The 20,048-nt window shown below is 37.1% G+C and overlaps 1 protein-coding gene across 1 annotated transcript; it reads right to left on the minus strand.

Moving 5' to 3' along the window:
• Window positions 1–558: 558 nt before the first annotated feature.
• Window positions 559–19,334, minus strand: LOC107666707 (thioredoxin reductase 1, cytoplasmic-like). Its single transcript, XM_016458128.1, has 16 exons — window positions 19,012–19,334; window positions 16,883–16,943; window positions 15,548–15,657; window positions 12,766–12,873; window positions 11,608–11,680; window positions 11,407–11,526; window positions 10,706–10,848; window positions 10,193–10,308; window positions 7,815–8,040; window positions 7,569–7,661; window positions 6,407–6,483; window positions 4,204–4,360; window positions 3,152–3,259; window positions 2,961–3,056; window positions 1,896–2,030; window positions 559–1,796 (listed from the first exon to the last, which is right to left on the minus strand). The coding sequence occupies exons 1-16, from the start codon at window positions 19,123–19,125 to the stop codon at window positions 1,734–1,736; spliced, it is 1,800 nt and encodes a 599-aa protein (XP_016313614.1). The 5' UTR covers window positions 19,126–19,334; the 3' UTR covers window positions 559–1,733.
• Between the last annotated feature and the right edge of the window lie 714 nt (window positions 19,335–20,048).

A 20,048-nucleotide genomic window follows, 5' to 3' on the forward strand; every position in this document is an offset into this window, starting at 1 on the left:
TTAAAAGCTGCAGAGTGTAATTTACTGAGAAGGAAACCCGAATCTGAGGCTCTGACAAAAGCTGTAAGTAAATTGACTTTTTAAATCAAATTAGATCTAATTTTTTTGTGCTGACTTGCATGGATCCAATTAACTAAATGGTATTAGGTGAAATTTTCCGTTTTATTTCATTTCAGTAAAACGTCTCCAAGCTGCTTCTAAATGTTACTGATAAATGATAACCCTGGAAACAACAGTTAATGCAATAACCAACATGAAATACTATGCAAAAAGTTGACCATATTCTGGTCAATAGATATGCATTGTGCTCCTTTTAAATAACTTTTTTCCTTAAATAAGGTATTGCATTGCTTTCCCTACCAAGCAGCAGAAAATATTAATGTTGTGAACTTCTAATTATATTGACTGAACATTAAACCGTGATAAATTAAAGTATAAACACATTCAAAAGAACATGCACACAATTTATGATGTTCATTAAAGTCTCAAGGCTTACATATCACTGATTAATGCACGTTTGAGATGATTTACTGCAGATAAACCTGTGAGAAACTCAAGTTGTGTACATAGTTTTATTAAAGTTCATGAATAGAATTTGAACAGAGATACTATTGAAATATTGTACAATTATCAGGAGCTGAGTGACAGTAAATGTAAGAACTTTGACCCTTAAACACAATCCTTAGAAAGCAAAAGGGAGTGAATGATGAGACGAATAGAACAAAATAATCCAGAAAGCAAATAAACAGCAAGTCAAACAAATACAAACAGACGTGCATTTATACTTCAATGAAACCTCCATACAGATACAGGTAATGTAATCCAGCGATATATTTATACAAATATGAACATACACATTTTATTGATATTTCTAAGTGCTCTGACAGGCATCACAAACTACAAATGAGTTTGCGGTCACACGGATCTCAGTGACGCCTGTTAGTTTAAATACTTTGAGGAAGCATCTACATGCTGCATTTGGTTTGCGCTTCGATCACGTCTCAGTTACTCGACAGCTAAATCAGAAACTAATGAGAGCGGGAAGTGAAATCCGTCTTACTAGGATCCTGACGTGGAATGATGCAGAGCAACTGAAGACAAACCACTATTAAATATAGAAAAATACTCCTACAACCAAAAGAAACAAAAGTATGCTGCCCTCGTGAGTCTGAAAGCCAAAGATCAGTGTTCTCGTTAACATGAGTTTATCTATTTAAAGTCCAAGTGCAGAAAACATCAGTCGTAACCCGCCACTGAACGTGGGGTAAGGGTTAAAACGTCACAGAGCACCAAACGCGAATGCGCTAGCATGAGTTTATAAGGTGTAAGAAAGAAAAAAGTAAAGCACAGGTGCATTTCTGACTCGGACAATCAGTTAAAGCAGAGTAACCCCGCTGTCTAACAGGCTGTCAATCATCATCTCCTCCCCCAATCATTGGTCTCTAGGCAAGCAAAGCCCCGCCTCTGAAGGGCTGTCGTGTCTTATTGCTGCTCCCAGACTCCGCCCACAATACACCCTTCACATGGTTTGTTAAGGGGGACATACATGGAGGACAACAGCGAGACACAAAAGCCTTTTAAGAGCAGGGCGGATCACGATGTTACGCCTTCAGATGACCTGAGATTAATTAAAGAGACTCGAGTGTGTTTAGGCCAAGAGGAGAGGGATGCATCACTAGAATAAACTAGTTTAAACTAGTCTTGACAGCCTGTTAAACGAGCAGGGTTTAACCTCAGCAGCCGGACTGAGTGATGTCTCCGCCGGAGCTCTTGGTGACCTCCATGGTGGTGAATATCTGGAAACAAATGAAGGGAAGAGCATGTTACAACTCAAAAGAATAAGAACATGACATGTCAGTAACCTATAATGAAGCAGTAGGGTCACAGGAACGCACCTCAGCACATGTCGGGTGAATCCCGATGGTGTTATCAAGCTGGTCTTTGGTAATTCCACATTTCATGGCGGCTCCGAAGCCCTGAGTGACCTCTCCGGCATTAGGACCCAGATAGTGGAAGCCAATCACACGTTCCTGCACACAGACGACAGACAGACAGCAGTTAATACTCCTGAAGTGTCTCACACAGTAATGATAGCATGGAATCAAATGCAAATCATTCACAAGACACAATACTTAAAGGAAATCAGTCACTGCCTCTTAGAAATGAGCCTGTAATATGAACATGTATATAATTTAAAGCCAATAGAAAGGCAACATCTTTACTGCATTTGCTAAATATGCATCGTGTAAGCCAACAGAAAAACAACACCACCGGGGTAAATACCAAATTTCTTGGGGGGTAAAAAACAAGTTTAAGAAAGAAGGAAGATTAATAGTTTTGAATATTACTCGTTTACAGATCCATCAATATTAATTGACTGACAAATCTAAAAGTAAAAAATAAAAAGTAACACTACAACAAAATTTGTGAAGTTTTAACAGAATGCGTGAATCTGTCAAGGTTGTTATAAAAATGCAATTGTTCATTGTTTAGTGTAAAGATGCAACTTTTGATTCTTTTAAAATGCATTAGTAAAATGTTGAATTTAAGATCAACAAATGGTATCAAAGCCAGTGTTATTTTTTTGATAATTACAGCATTCATTTTCTGTTTTTATTTTTATTTCTATTTCTCCATTTTAAGTTTCAATAATGCTGTGTTCATTTTTATTAGGCTTTTTCATATTTCTATTTAGATTTTCTAAATTCAAGTAATTTCAGTACATCAACCTAATTACATGTTTTCAACCATTTATTTAGATTACTGAAACAATAATAGCTTTAGTTAACAATAACACTTGTAGAAGCACAGTTCATTGTTAGTTCAACTAATGTTAATGAATTAAACCTTATTGTAAAATGACTAAAATCCAGTTAAGTCACTAATTATGACTTAGAATCATAATGTTTCACAAACCAAACCACGTTCACATAGGATGAGGACAGTTATGCATGTCTTACATTGTCAAGATTATTGCAGATGATCTTGGCGTAGCACCTGTTGTTGTCTCGACCGGGAACGGTGAACTCCAGAGGCCAGAACAGACTGTGATAGATCTGCAGAGACCAACACAATCACATCATTAAAACCACAGTCATTATCAGCACAGGTTATTAATATTTCCAGTCTGACGTCTGTTTGAAACACGCACCTCGAGGTTCTCCTGTCCGTAGATCTCGACGGCCTTCTCCTCTGGGTAACCACAGCTGCCGTATTCCATCGGAGTGAAGACAGTGGTGGGAACGTTCACATAATCGCACTGAAACGACACAGAGAGAGGGAAACAGGAACCGGTGAGATCACAGAAAACCAGCTGCTATTTACAGAGTTTTAGGGCTGTCCAAAAAAAATTTGAATTTCAAATGTTCGTCAAATTTAAAATAAAAATCCACATTCGAATGCAACGTTTTTGGTGTGCGTTAAGGAGGCAGCCTTATCAGTGACACACAAGCTGCGATGACGATGTAAGTGTCGTTGCATTATAATGTTTTTGTTAGCCTATCCAGTTGAAGCCACTAGATGCGGCTAAATATTGCAGGAAAAGAGAACATCAATGCAGAGAAGATCTTGTTTACGTCAAAACTGAAACCGAGCCGTTCACACAGAACGCATATTTCGCACATTTTCTAGAGGGACATCTATCAGCGTTGCACTCGCGTCTCGCACAAAAGAGCCGCATGTTTAGAAAGCCATGTAAAATTAATGCAAGTTCAACTTTGAGAGAGAGAAAAAAAAAAACCTCGACACTTTATGGCGGGGTTTTTTCCCCATCCCACTGCAACTCGTGTTTTTAAATGAAAAATGTACTCTGTGTGATTGGCTTTCGGCCCTTTGTATTAAACTATGCATACATGCCGTTTTGTTTATAGTTGTTTACGCAACTTAATTATAATTGGTTTATAAACATTATTTTAAACATTATGCAATTTTTTCACAGATAGTCATGTTAGCTTATGCTTTGAATAAACGTGCATTAGTAATATTTTGCTCGATGCGCCCTCTTGTGGCCTCAGAAGAGAAACCAAAAGCTTTTCTTCACCCTAACTGAAATTATGCATTTTAAATTTGAATATAATTCGAATTTTGATAATATTCAAGTACAAAATTCAAATGTAGTTTTTCAGCCATTTTGACAGCCCTACAGAGTTCAAGCAAACATTTATAATACAAAAACACACAGGAACAGTCATGACTATGCCAGACCTTCAGAGTAGCTCCAGCGAACAGTCGGCGAGCCAGAAGCTTCCCGGCCTGAACGGCCACAGGCGTGAGCTCCCACTTCCCCTCCAGGATGTCTCCAATGGCATAGATGTGAGGAACGTTGGTCTGCTCCTCATCGTTCACTGGGATCTTCCCGTTCCTGGACGGAGGATCAGAAAACGACTCAATGTTAGCATTGGGAGAGCGAAGTCCAAGTCTTGAGGACTAAGTAAAGACTGCGTGTACACCAACAACAAACAGTGAAATATGAAGGACTCACATTAAAAGTCCATTTCACACTTGCTTCTGATGCTTGATCCGAATCGCGTTGTATTACTCGGTTGCGAAACATTTGTCATTATTGTGAACAGCAGGATCATAATCTACCATTTTTCCCCTCAAAGCATCAAAACGTTTGTATTGAGGTTTTAATAGATTTGTGCATTCATGTCAATGACTAAAATGCTGTTTTACAGTTGCAAGCATTTCACTCATTTGCGAGTTAAAATAGATATGCATTAACTCAAATGTAAGATGCATTTATGACCCTACAAATGAAAATACTTATGTTTTATGAAAAATCAAATCAAAAGTCTTAAACATGATTTAACAAACATCTTAATTATCACTTAAAGAGGTCTTAAACTTGGTGATGGACAAAACAGAAATATCTTTTAACTTCAAAAAGCTATGATTTCATTTAACAAATATGTTGTGCGTTCTATTCATCAGTTTATCCATCCATCCATGAGTGATGTGTATATGTACGGTTTATACAGTTTAAGGTAGACCTATAAATAATTACATAAATAGTTTGTAAAATAAAAAAAATTGAGCCCCTTTGATTTTTGATTGACCTTTTGATTTTAAAATGTATTCGTAAAATGTTAAAATTAAGACCAACAAATGGAATACAAGCCAGTGTTATTTTTAGAATTATTTTTAATTATAGCATAAAAAATAAAGTATAATAACCAATTCGTTTTTATAGCATAACTTTCTCAGCGTTTACTTTTATTTATATTTCTCCATTTTCATTTTTAACAGTTTAAGATAGGCCTATAAATAATTACGATTATTAAATACAGTTTGAAACAAACACTTAAAAACCTAGTGTACTTTGTCATTGTGCCCCTAAATGTTTTGATACACCTACATTTTTCAACACACATGCACCTTCAAGCCACGAGTTTGTCTAAAGCACAAATACCAACAAATGGTATACAAGCCAGTGTTATTTTTAGAATTATTTTTAATTATAGCATAAAAAATAAAGTATAATAACTAATTCGTTTTTATAGCATAACTTTCTCAGCGTTTATTTTTATTTATATTTCTCCATTTTCATTTTTAACAGTTTAAGATAGGCCTATAAATAATTACGATTATTAAATACAGTTTGAAACAAACACTTAAAAACCTAGTGTACTTTGTCATTGTGCCCCTAAATGTTTTGATACACCTACATTTTTCAACACACATGCACCTTCAAGCCACGAGTTTGTCTAAAGCACAAATAAAACCTCGAGATTGCTGCAGAAAAGCATCAACGAAAAATGCTTTGTCATATAAAAGCCACATTACATCAACTTCAGCTCACTTCTGCAATCTAGGAAGACTCCGTGTTACTGTAACTAGTGCACAATGACTTGTCAATGTACAGACACATCACGTGCATTACTAAACTGAAATGAGCAACTCAGCATTTCAAATCATAAATCTGTAAATACTCGGTGAGTCGCTCATACAGAGGAACCATAAAAGAGCCATGCATCACTCCCATATGCGTGTGGGTCATATGGAATCACATGATTCCGCTTGGGAACGGATCTAAACCTCTGTCTCAAATACACACACACACACACACACACACACACACACACACACACACACACACACACACACATTAATTCACACATGCACTGAAGTGTGTATTAATATTAATCGTCCCACACTACTGAATGGAAACATTTAGCTGAATCCTTCCTGACCCAGTGTGCTCTATAAACACAGTCCATGTGTCATAAGGTCAGACACTGGACACGCTGCCCAGTTCCCAAAGTCAATACTGCTGATTCACAGTGACACTCCAGAACCCGCCCTCTCAAGAGCTACCATGAAAACAAGCACTGTGTTATGGGATATGGGAAGGACTGTGAGTGAGGACAGATGACCAAAATAAACTATTCAAATGAACGAGACATACTTGGCATTGACTTCAACTCCAGCCTTGTCCAGACCAATCTTTCCTGTATAGGCATCACGACCCACTGCGATCAACACCTGCAGAGACACACAAAACATTAGAAATATTAAAGGAATGTGACACTGCTGATTTCCACAGAAACACCAGACTCCTCCCGCAGTTATAAAAGAAACAGCAACAACAACAAAAAAATATTAATAATAAAAAAAAAAATAAATAAAAAAAAAAATGAGCAAAGCATTGTTCATCCACCTTAAACAGTAGTCTAACTGTACAACTCCAGTGAAGGTTTATATTAAACAACTGACGCAAGTGCTTTGACAAAATACTCCACATTACTGCTTTTAACCCCCCCCGTAATTGCAATCTTCGTTTAAAAACATGACTTGAAAACATAAAAATGATTTATTCATTAAGGACGCATTAAATTGTTCAAAAGTGACAGTCAAGACAAAGTTACAATGGATTTCCATTTCAAGTACATGCTGTTCTTTTGAACTTTATTCATCATATTTTTGTGGAAACTGTGTTGCTTTTTTTAAAGGATTCTATGAAGCAGCATTCACTATTTTGCAACGCTGATAATCAAATGTTTGAGCAGCAAATCAGCATATTAGAATGATTTCTGAAGGATCATGCGACACTGAAGACTGGAGTAATTACATTTTACAATATATTTGCATAGAAAACAGTTATTTAAAATTGTAATAACTCAATATTACTGTTTTTACTGCATTTTAAAATAAATAAATGCAGCCTTGGTGAGCAGAAGAAACATTTATTAAAACACACACACACTAATAAATCTTATCCATCCCAAAACTTTGAACAGGGTTTTGTGTGTATGCATACATTTATTTTTTCCCAGTATTTGTGCATGCTATGTATTTTCACAAGCCTTTAGTCTCCTGTGTTACCCTTGAAGACCTATATTTGTACAGAGTTGTTTTCAATATGGATTGCTCCAAATCAGGTCAATTATGAGGTTTCAGTTAATCTGAAAGCATGCATTAGGAGATGCCTATGCAGGGTTAGGATTGACAGCAGGACAGCTCACCAGTTTTGAAACATAGCCAGAGATAGCAGACAAGATAAAACCTGATGTACTTCAATGATATCTAAAACGAATTCTGCTTTTTGGCCACACAGACATGATACTCACAGTATTGTATTCTCCTTCAATGATTTCATCACTCTCGGTTGATTTGGCCGTCACTTTAAGTCGACCTGGAGTTCCAGCTTCAAGCTGCTCAATCTGTAGAAAAAATAATAATTGTTTATCACCAACAAAAGGTGAGTAAAGAGGCCATGATCATAATACTCCTAAAGAGCATTTCATAACCGCAGCCACGAAAGATAAAGCATCATTTCAGATTTCAGTAATGTTTAACAGCACACATGCACCAACCTTGGTAGGAACAAACTTCCTGAGGAATTTGACCCCGTGTGTCTCCATGCAATCTCCTGCACGGTTGGCCATGTCCTGATCGAATCCTCGCAGCAGAATGGAGCGAACCATGACGGTCACATCCAGCCCCAAACCGACCAGAAACCCCCCGCACTCCAGAGCCACATACGACGCACCGATGACAAGAGTCTTCCCGGGACAGTAGGGCAATGAGAACAGGTCATCACTGCGAATATGAACAAAACCAGTGAGGACACACAGACGGATCATGTTTCCTCAAATGTAGACAAAAGTTCAGACACATACAGAACAGTAAACGGATACAAAGAGAAAAGTCAATATATTGAAAGCCGCAGAGGCTAGAGTCTTGCCAAACACCTGCCACTCACTTCCTTATCAGATAAAAGATGAATGAACCATCAGGAAATCTCAGATGCGAGTCAAAAGAACATGCAGGCATTCAGTTTAAAGGCTTGTTACATCAAGGGCCAAACTCTATTTGAAATTTAACATCACTGTGGCCTTGTTCAGACTCTGTTCAAACATTTTTTGTGTGCATATCCGATTGGAATCCGATCACATTTAGCAAGCAAGAACAGAAAAAATAAAAATAAACCACATGAAATCTGATTTTTACTAATCCATTTCAAGCAACATTCATACGTATAAAACCCTATGCAAAATGCATTTCTGGTAATCAGTTTCAGTCTCACCGCTCAGATCAGATTTCAAACAGCTTATTTGCCTGTTTCAGCTTCTCACGTCATACTCATGTAAAAACTAAACACGTCAGATGCTGTTTGTAACACGCTGAATGTCTTTGCAGAAACAAGGCTGTGTTGTTGCGAAGTGCAAGTCGAGCGGAAAATGACAAAAAACTCAGAGGTGTGCAGACCAGCAGTATAGAGACGTCAGCACAGGAAAAAAAAAAAGCCATGCATTCAAGCTTTCCTACGTTTCTGCCGCTTCCTCATGAGTAGGGCTGGGCGATATGGCCAAAAAATTATCACGATAATGTTTTTTTCATATCAGTCGATATCGATAATTATCACGATAAAGGTCAAATTTTAATTTCTTGCAAATTTAAAGGCAGATTTTTGCTCCAATGTTAAAGTTGTAAAAACCAGATGGTTAACTGTGGTTTTAAACTATTCTTTATGGTCAGAACATGACAAACACTTCGTTTTTGAATCCTTTACACTTTTCCAGTCATTTTTCCTTAAAATAAATATCTTAACAGAAGAAAAAAATATCTTATGTTTTTATAAAATATATATATGTTTTAATATAAAAAATTTCTGTCTCTTAGAAATACACATTTAATAGTAGCTTAAGATTTATGTTCATTATTGATAATATAAATTTGACACAAATACCCACATTTCTGACAATACCGTGGTGCAATTAGTGCTACTACAGTAAATCTATGGTAAATGATAGCAATTTGTAGATTAAAAAGTCTTCTAACTGTATCGTTGCGCAGTGTTTCTCCTGTGTCAGCGCCGTTTCATCTGGCTGTAAACAGAGTTATTTGTGTTCTTCGCTGAATGCAAGCGCTTCACACTGGACCTCACAGCACAGTTTGACCGAGACTCATCAGCGAGTTCTCACAGCACAGTTTGACCGAGACTCATCAGCGAGTAACACATCTGCTCTAGTGAAGCTCGCGCCGTGCCGCTGTTTGAACTTCGATCCGAGCAGATAAACGCTCCGAGTGGCGCGCTTCAAATGACTAGCGCTCTTTCGCTCCACCTTTGCCTCATAAACATTATATCGAACATTTATCAACCTCTTGTTATCGTTTATCGAGGAAATTTATATCGTGCGATAATTATCGTTATCGATTTATCGCCCAGCCCTACTCATAAGACATAATATAAGCCAGCGCGATGGCAACATGTGGTCACGTTGTAAGACAACATTGGAAATGGAAACCAATGCAGATATGCAGATGTAAAACGATAGAGCGTCATGGGACACACAAATCAAATCTGAACAGTTGAAAAATACAGTGTGGACAGCCAATCATTTAAATCGGATTCCAATCACAAACAATCGGATTCTGACTGACAGTCTGAACAAGGCTTATGTCATACTCTGCCCAAAGGAGCAAAGGGACAAGTATGTTATTTAAAAATAAGTAGCCACATGACCATTTTCCACATTTATGCCGTTCATATCAGAGCTATAGAAGGAAATCCTCCTCTTATTCGACAAGTCATGCAGTGGAAGCTTTCCTTCCCTTAGTGACTGAGAATGAATCAGCTTTAAATCAATAAATCCTGTAAATAAACCAGTAACGACCCCCTGAGGTCCAGCTGCGATTAAGCGGCTCTCCAGAGCGAGTTTACCGCGGTGAACTCAGGGTCTTAGCTCACCTGGTGATGCAGTACTCTTTGTCTCCAGGGATGCCCAGGTAACGAGGCCTCTCTCCCGTCGCCAGGACAAACTTAGCTGCAGTGTAGAACATCTCTTTACCGCGCTTGTTTGTGGCCTGTTGGGAAGAGTAAACAAAAAGGTGAGACGAGGGCAGGTTTTGGCAGATCGTGACTGTTATTGGAAAGCAATATGTAACTTTTAGCATTTAATACTGGTGCCATTTAGACTAAGTTACAAGAAACAGCAGCTCTCCTATTCCAAGCAATGCCTTGTGACATTAAGGCATGCTTTCCCTAAAGTAGTTAATTACGCTTTACACTTATTTTATCTCTAAAAGAATCAAACTCAAACTCAAAGAATCAAGTTCTCTTTGAATTCACATTGTATTTGAACCTGTAGTGGACTTGGATCTCTTTTAGGTTCATTTTAGCTGTCCATTAGCTCTGCCCAAGAAAACGGCTTTGCCTTCACAATACATGCAAGACATTTGTCTTGAGTCAGAATACACTTGCCTTGATCTTGTGCGGCTCCACAAACTCAGCGTAGGCATTGACATAATTGACGTTTTTGTCTCGTAGGGAAACTCTGTAGCCCCAGTTCAGTGAACCGATGTAGTTATTCACCGCGGTCCTCATCGTCTCCCAGTTGTGAGTCACTTTAATAAAAAGCCAATATTTGAGGAGAATGCGAATTAAAACAGGAGATGGACAAAAAGAAATCTACATTAAGACCATTAAGGGAAGCTTTTGAAAGCAACACATTGCAATACACTGAATGCTGCAATGATCACTCGTCCTGTGTATTATGAAGATTTCTGGAGTTAAATCTCACATTAACAACTCTTTCGATTACAGATATAAATGAGGACTCTCGTAACAGTCTTTTTAACCATTTCAAGAAATATTCACAAGGTTGCGGTCACAGAATTAAAAAACATATACCGAAACTCTTTCAAAGAAAGAGGAAATCAATCGGAAACATGTCTTCAGATCAGAAATCACAAAATTGCATCACAACTTCAAGCCTTCACGCATACGGCCTTAAAATCTGTACCGCATGAAGAACTCACGTTTACTTTTACTTCTATCTGGAATGCATTAAATCATGTAATGTAATTCTTTTCTGCAATCCATATCAAAGAGCCAGTTTATCATGTATCGTTGTGTACCATGTAGAGCTTCATATTTCCGGCCGTGCTGAACATACCACTCACCCTGATCACTGAATTCCCAGCCGAACTTGCGTGCGTCCTCCATGGCTGTGCCCAGCAGGGCCGTTTGATGCATCAGTTTCTTGGGAATACAGCCCACGTTCACACACGTGCCACCCAGACCTGGACAGAAACATCTTATTATCATCTTATTACAAGTCATTTTTGATTAAACCTGCATGCTTTTGATTCCGGTTTTTTTACCCCAGTTTGTGCCCTTCGGTGTGGGAACAACATAATCCAGAACCATGACCTTCTTCCCCAAGGCGGCTGCTTCCTGTTTGAATCAGATAAAATCAGATTCATCTGCAAAACCCACAGAACTGCTCATGTGCTCCTATAGAGTTTGGATTTACGTTTCTGATGATTTTGCTGGCAACATAATTAAGCGATACTGTGCACCTTCACTTCTTAATTTGACATTTGTGACCCTGGACCACAAAAGCAGTCATAAGGGTCAATTTTCTGAAATTGAGATTTATACAACATCTGAAAGCTGAATAAATAAGCTTTCCATTGATGTATGGTACAATATTTGGCCGAAATACAACTATTTGAAAATCTGGAATCTTGAGGGTGCAAAAAAATCTAAATATTGAGAAAATCATCTTTAAAGTTGTCCAAATGAAGTTCTTAGCAATGCATATTACTAATCAAAAATAAAGTTTTGATATATTTACGGTAGGAAATTTACAAAATATCTTCATGGAACATGATCTTTACTTAATAGCCTAATGAGTTTTAGCATAAAAGAAAAAAAAAAATAATAATTTTGACCCATACAATGTTTTTTTGGCTATTGCTACAAATATACCCCAGCGATTTAAGACTGCTTTTGTGGTAGAGGATCACATTTAGTTTCCTAAAAGGTGTGTTAAAAAGTTTAATTCATTTATGTTAATAATTTAAAAATGTTTATTTCAATGAATCAATTCAAAACTGAAATACCCATAAACCCCATTTTATTTGGTACATTAAACTTGTAAATGAATATTAAATGAAAACTTTAAATATAAAATTAATACAAATGGACTATTAAAAAAATAGACACATTATTTGTATTAAAAAAAATTTATACTGTGGCTTAATACTAGATATAGCATACAGAAAAAAATTGTGTTGGTGTAACACTGTGCCTTAAATAATTTTTATTTAGATCTATATTTTACTTCTTGCATGTCAAAAGCTTAAATATATATATTTTTAAAAAATGCTAACACCAAGTCCTAAAACAGGATTCATGCAAGTAACTTGAAACTCAAGAGACGACAAAGTGGCTCGCTTGACCTGAATTCACCCTACACACACATACAGTATTTAAACAGCATTATAAATGAAGGATCTCGGTGTAATTTAACACACCTTTGAGCAGGCCAGACCACCAGAACCACCGCCAATGACGATGAGATCATAGTCGAACACCTCACTGCCTTCACCCAACAGCTTCTGCAGGACGCCATCGTTGTGTGCCTGTTACCACGACAACAAACCCATCATTAGCAGGAGCATAAAAACGATGCTGATAAGAGGCATGGTGAAGAGGTGCTTGAGCATTATTCAGCTCGATTACCAAATGTCTTTCCCACAGAGCTGCTTTATACTCTACAGATCTAAGACAGATGCAATGGTGATTAGGCACTGATGAGCAGACATTTCATATATATAGAAACCAAAAGCAGCCTTCTGATAGGGTAACTAACAAAAACTCAACAAATTAAAAAAAAAAAAATCCTTAAAAATGAACCTCAATGCATGCATCTGTGTCACAGAATGGCACGTTTTAATGCATTTGGAGCATCATTGGTGCCATCTACATGCTAAAATACTGTGAGAAGTTGCTTTTAATTATTTCTGGAATTGTGTCTGTCAATTTAAAAGTTACCAAGGTCAAGATATCCAGACAGTTAGATGCCAATTGAGAACAAACTCTAAAACAAATCACCACAACAGCAAAAATGACGCGATATCAGGGCTGAAAAAGTATTATTTATATTATTATTAGTATTACATTGTTTATATTTTAAACAACACTCTTAAAAATAAAAATGTATGAAGTAGTTAAGCTGAAATAGTCACCCTAGACATTGCAGCTTGATATAGTTCTAATATTTAATCAGGAGGTCTATGGCAACTCCCAGTCACAACTCACAAATCCCTAACAAATCCATAAAACTCTAGAATTGCGTTTGCCATTTATAAATTCACAGAAATAAAAATCAAATGCTGACATGAGATATTTCAAAGAGAAAATGAAACCGAAAGCCCTGCCCTGAATCAGTGATGAGAACAATTCCGTAAATTAAATAGGATAGAATACCTTCTAGCAGACATGTGTGACAGTCAGCAACATTTTCATTACCTTTTAACGACCTATAATTATTCTAAAAAAAATGAAAGGGTGTGTGCGGGTGAGGCTTTTGCAGCAGAAAGCTCACTAACTGAAGCATCCGCTCATGTCCATCAGCTCCCCTTGACAGTGAACTGAAGCAAGAACTGCCTCAGACTGGAAAACCACTGGTTTTTAGTAAACCGTGTTGGAACAGCATGCATGAAATTACACTTTAGCAAATGCAATAGGTCACTTGGTTATTCTTCATCCTATAACTAAAGTTGCAGAGGTTCACACCATCAAATCTATGAGAAAAATGAATGAAGAGTGAAAACTGTAAAACACCGTTTGCTTTTGGAAATGACATTATGTCTGCTAATAATTAACAAAAGAGGGAAATTCTGAGCCCAAAGTCTATGACAAACTAATTTCTCTGGTGGTCTTTGGCACGCACATGATAAATCCCAGCAATTATGAAAACACTCAAAAGTCTGGCCAGTGAGACCCAGCTGGAAACATGCACAGATCAGTCAGAAAAATCAGCACCTTCATGGTTTTGTCACAGCCTCCGATGTGTTTCTTGTTGATGAAGACATTGGGGACGGTTTTCTGCAAAAGCAGCCTTCTGATAGGGTAACTAACAAAAACTCAACAAATGAAAAAAAAAAATCCTTAAAAATTAACCTCAATGCATGCATCTGTGTCACAGAATGGCACGTTTTAATGCATTTGGAGCATCATTGGTGCCATCTACATGCTAAAATACTGTGAGAAGTTGCTTTTAATTATTTCTGGAATTGTGTCTGTCAATTTAAAAGTTACCAAGGTCAAGATATCCAGACAGTTAGATGCCAATTGAGAACAAACTCTAAAACAAATCACCACAACAGCAAAAATGACGCGATATCAGGGCTGAAAAAGTATTATTTATATTATTATTAGTATTACATTGTTTATATTTTAAACAACACTCTTAAAAATAAAAATGTATGAAGTAGTTAAGCTGAAATAGTCACCCTAGACATTGCAGCTTGATATAGTTCTAATATTTAATCAGGAGGTCTATGGCAACTCCCAGTCACAACTCACAAATCCCTAACAAATCCATAAAACTCTAGAATTGCGTTTGCCATTTATAAATTCACAGAAATAAAAATCAAATGCTGACATGAGATATTTCAAAGAGAAAATGAAACCGAAAGCCCTGCCCTGAATCAGTGATGAGAACAATTCCGTAAATTAAATAGGATAGAATACCTTCTAGCAGACATGTGTGACAGTCAGCAACATTTTCATTACCTTTTAACGACCTATAATTATTCTAAAAAAAATGAAAGGGTGTGTGCGGGTGAGGCTTTTGCAGCAGAAAGCTCACTAACTGAAGCATCCGCTCATGTCCATCAGCTCCCCTTGACAGTGAACTGAAGCAAGAACTGCCTCAGACTGGAAAACCACTGGTTTTTAGTAAACCGTGTTGGAACAGCATGCATGAAATTACACTTTAGCAAATGCAATAGGTCACTTGGTTATTCTTCATCCTATAACTAAAGTTGCAGAGGTTCACACCATCAAATCTATGAGAAAAATGAATGAAGAGTGAAAACTGTAAAACACCGTTTGCTTTTGGAAATGACATTATGTCTGCTAATAATTAACAAAAGAGGGAAATTCTGAGCCCAAAGTCTATGACAAACTAATTTCTCTGGTGGTCTTTGGCACGCACATGATAAATCCCAGCAATTATGAAAACACTCAAAAGTCTGGCCAGTGAGACCCAGCTGGAAACATGCACAGATCAGTCAGAAAAATCAGCACCTTCATGGTTTTGTCACAGCCTCCGATGTGTTTCTTGTTGATGAAGACATTGGGGACGGTTTTCTGCCCCGTCATCTCATGCAGCAAGTCCTGGTAGTTGGTTCCGTCCTCTGAAACACATCAGACATGATCAGCCAGGATCTCACCGCTCACGTTTCACATCTACACCACATGGGCAGCTCTCCAATAATCGAATCAGGTTCGGATCTGGCACTGCTCGCCTGCTTCTGAAAGCGATGTTTGGCTCCAAACACAGAGGAAAAAAAACACAGCAGCTAATCAGGTTTAGAGCTGTTCGGTTCGCCAGAGAATCCATTATTGGGGTCATGCTACGAACATGAGATGAACAGCTGCGCATGGACAGCGAGATAAAGAGAGCATGAGATGTGAATGAGACATGGAGGAGGGTACGGATGAGTGAATGAAAGCAAGAAGAGGAAGATGATTTTTAGACATTAGTAACGCTGGAGCTGGAGTGACTCAGCAGGTCGTCTGTCACGGCCAACACTTAAACATTAACTTAAGAGATTCAGCACAATGTTCAGAGAACACATGCAAGGGTACTTCAGCTCAACTCCGTCAATGAAGCAGTAAAAGTTCAATAACCTTAAACATGAACATTACATAATATTAGCTGAAGTGGAAACACATACAGATAACATGCATAATCGATGGTAACCTTGCATATCAGGAAGAACTTCATGTAAAAACGCATGTTATGCAATTGCATGTTCAGCAAAACAAAAGTAGTAAACATTTGGTTTGAGTACTTATGTAGTCAACAAATAGTATACTATAATCTCAGAACCAGTTTCTGTAGATAGCAGCCATCACTGACAAAATATTTAGACTCGCCAGTATTATAATTTGGCCCACTTGCTGGTGAAGATAAACAAATAGAGTGCAAAGCCTGAGACTACTAGAGAAAATGCATTTATTTCACATTGCAAAAAACTTTGTTGGTTTTGTTTTTCCCCTTTAAAATGCTAAAACTGAACTTTTAGAAAAAAGAAAAACACTTGTTTTAAATTTTGTTTAATACCACACCAACTATTTTGATGGTGAAAACCATACTTGAGTTTATTTTAATCTTGAGTAACTTCAAATAGAAATGAAACCTATTTAAGACCTCATTTCACCTAAAAATTAAATAATAAAGTGTTTCACATGCATTATTTCAGACAATATTAACAGACATTAATCTGCTATTACTTCCATCAGCTGAAGAATACAAAGAGCAGTGACTGGCACTTCCTCCATGTCTCTCATTTCACTCTAAAGAAAGGAATTACTATAAAAGTCACTTAATATGCAAAATAGCTATTGTGCTCTTACCCATCAGGTCCAGCTCTATGGCATTACACTTAACATTCAGCTCTTTAAAGAGTTCCTTCACCTGGAATTAAAGAAAACCACACATGTTAGTGTTTCAACAAGACTCACTTTTTCTCTTAGGCAGAAACATATCCATCACAGCTTTTTAAATGCACGGCATCACTAACTCCGGTGCATTAAAGGAACTGCATGAATAAATGCTCAGGTGATCGGTGAAGTACTTGAGCAACAGAAGTGCGGTGCTCAAAACCATTCAAGATCACAAAACTACAGAGGAGTAAAATCATTCAGGTTGTGGAAAGAACGGTGCTATCTACAGCTACTTTGTATTCTAATAATTCACAACCTGCTGGTTTAATTTCCATCACTAGTTTACTCTGAACTAGTTTACTCTTCTGAACTAGTTTACTCTTCTGAACTAGTTTACTCTTCTGAACTACTTCTGAACTAGTTTACTACTAGTTTACTCTTCTGAACTAGTTTACTCTTCTGAACTAGTTTACTCTTCTGAACTAGTTTACTCTTCTGAACTAGTTTACTCTTCTGAACTAGTTTACTCTTCTGAACTAGTTTACTCTTCTGAACTAGTTTACTCTTCTGAACTAGTTTACTCTTCTGAACTAGTTTACTCTTCTGAACTAGTTTACTCTTCTGAACTAGTTTACTCTTCTGAACTAGTTTACTCTTCTGAACTAGTTTACTCTTCTGAACTAGTTTACTCTTCTGAACTAGTTTACTCTTCTGAACTAGTTTACTCTTCTGAACTAGTTTACTCTTCTGAACTAGTTTACTCTTCTGAACTAGTTTACTCTTCTGAACTAGTTTACTCTTCTGAACTAGTTTACTCTTCTGAACTAGTTTACTCTTCTGAACTAGTTTACTCTTCTGAACTAGTTTACTCTTCTGAACTAGTTTACTCTTCTGAACTAGTTTACTCTTCTGAACTAGTTTACTCTTCTGAACTAGTTTACTACTAGTTTACTCTTCTGAACTAGTTTACTCTTCTGAACTAGTTTACTACTAGTTTACTCTTCTGAACTAGTTTACTCTTCTGAACTAGTTTACTACTTGTTTACTCTTCTGAACTAGTTTACTACTAGTTTACTCTTCTGAACTAGTTTACTCTTCTGAACTAGTTTACTACTAGTTTACTCTTCTGAACTAGTTTACTCTTCTGAACTAGTTTACTACTAGTTTACTCTTCTGAACTAGTTTACTCTTCTGAACTAGTTTACTACTAGTTTACTCTTCTGAACTAGTTTACTCTTCTGAACTAGTTTACTACTAGTTTACTCTTCTGAACTAGTTTACTCTTCTGAACTAGTTTACTCTGAAAGTGGCAGCTCACATCTTCAGTCATGACCTACAGACCAAACCAGCTCATCTACCTGAACAGAAACGGTTATGTTTACAATTACTATAGATTATCTTAAAGTCTAAAACATAACATATATGAAAACACTGATTATAAACAATCTTCATTAACTTTCAGGGTATTTCTAAAAGCAGCTTTGTACCCTTTGCTGTCATTATTGCCCTCCAACACACGCATGCTTCTCTGAAGAAGTCTACAGATGCATGATAGACCAGGATCATATTGTTTATACTAACAATTGTTTTATCATACAAGTGATGAGTCAATATTTGATATTTAATTGTTTAATTCTGCCTACTTTATGCTGCGTTGAACAATAACCTAAATAGACAGTGCTGGATTACAGCATAAATTTAACCCTTTAAGAACACAATTTCTTGAATAATGTTTTTCTATTATAGCTCACACTCCATATTTCACACTATTCATAACAAACCCCTTGAAGCCTAAAATCAATAATACATGACCTTGACATTGACAACTTACTGGTTTTATTTTTTTTCAATAATTGTAGATCTTTTATTATTTTAAAATAAAGCTTTTTAAAACAACTGAAACGCAACCTAATTATACACGTTTACATGGACTTCTCGCCGACTGGCTACTGATCGCTAATACACGCTAACGTTACCAACCGCTGCTAACAAGACTTTTATCATCTTTCACAAACTTTCCTACTCCTTTCTTATGACGGAACTCTCTCTGTGTGTTTGAGGAGACACGACTGTGTTTCTGAGGCCGTCTCTTCGCTCACCTTGACGCAGAAAGGACAGAAGCTCTTGCTGAACACCAGCACTTGATTAGCATCGATCAGCTCTTTGATCTTCGATCGGATCTGCTCGAGACCCTCATTCTCGATGGGCGGCATAATGATCAATAACCGATCACGGGTCGATATTCCGCGCTCTTCCGCTTCCCGAGTCGATGGTTATGACTAAAATCAAACTTTACCTCAACATAAACTCACGATGCGACATTAACTAACATGTTAAATAAGACTAAAATCACTTGTCATTACTGTGACTTCACCTCGCGACCGCCGCTGAATGACGCTCCGCTGACGCTCGCGCCTCTTACATAAGACCCAACGAGTCTGACCCGCGAGCGCCTGACTGAAAATCAACCCACGTCTTCACTTACTGTGACCCACGTGTTGTCTGTCATAGCTGTTAGTAACTTATATCTTAAAAAAACTTATAATGTTAAACAAAAAATAAACGTAAGCCCTTTAAAGAAAACTGATTTTAAGGTACCGTGAATCTCAGTAGACTTTTAACGCTGAATAAATACACTGATAATTTATGGAAGCACAAGATTATTATTTACTATAGTTAATAATAATAATAATAAGTGGTTAACCCATCAGGCAGTATTTGTAGACGCCTCAGTGAGTTTGATACGGACACATGCGCCACCTGGTGGCTCAAACCGACCAATGCGGCCTGCGCAGTGATAACTAATTTACAATGGACAATTTACAGTTTACAATGGATTCTCATACATTTTTCCAGTTAACTAGCTAAAACTAAAACAAATTCAGCATACACTTTGTTCAACTCTGTAGTAGTTTGTGTAATTGTTATTAAGTTAATACATTTGCACTGTAGTTCCAGTGTAGAACGTTAACCTTCCACTAGATGGCGGCAGTGCTCCATATCTACTCTTTTTAACATACATTTTTGTATATTCTTCAGCAGTCAAAAGTTAAGAAACACCAATTTGTTCTTAAATATTACTATTTACTAAAGTAATATATACGCGCGCGCGTGTGTGTGTGTGTGTGTGTGTGTG

The sequence above is a fragment of the Sinocyclocheilus anshuiensis genome, unplaced genomic scaffold, assembly GCF_001515605.1.
Source record: "Sinocyclocheilus anshuiensis isolate Anshui unplaced genomic scaffold, SAMN03320099.WGS_v1.1 scaffold91, whole genome shotgun sequence".
In the NCBI taxonomy this organism is placed as follows: Eukaryota; Metazoa; Chordata; class Actinopteri; order Cypriniformes; family Cyprinidae; genus Sinocyclocheilus; species Sinocyclocheilus anshuiensis.

What these genes read in the sequence shown, in the direction of transcription:
- LOC107666707 (XM_016458128.1), bottom strand. Translation starts at nt 19,125, where the DNA reads ATGCCGCCCATCGAGAATGAGGGTCTCGAGCAGATCCGATCGAAGATC. An exon ending in ACCGAAGGGCACAAACTGGG is followed by an intron (nt 11,527 to 11,607) that starts GTAAAAAAACCG and finishes GTTTCTGTCCAG; the next exon opens with GTCTGGGTGGCACGTGTGTG. An exon ending in TTCACCCGACATGTGCTGAG is followed by an intron (nt 1,797 to 1,895) that starts GTGCGTTCCTGT and finishes ATTTGTTTCCAG; the next exon opens with ATATTCACCACCATGGAGGT.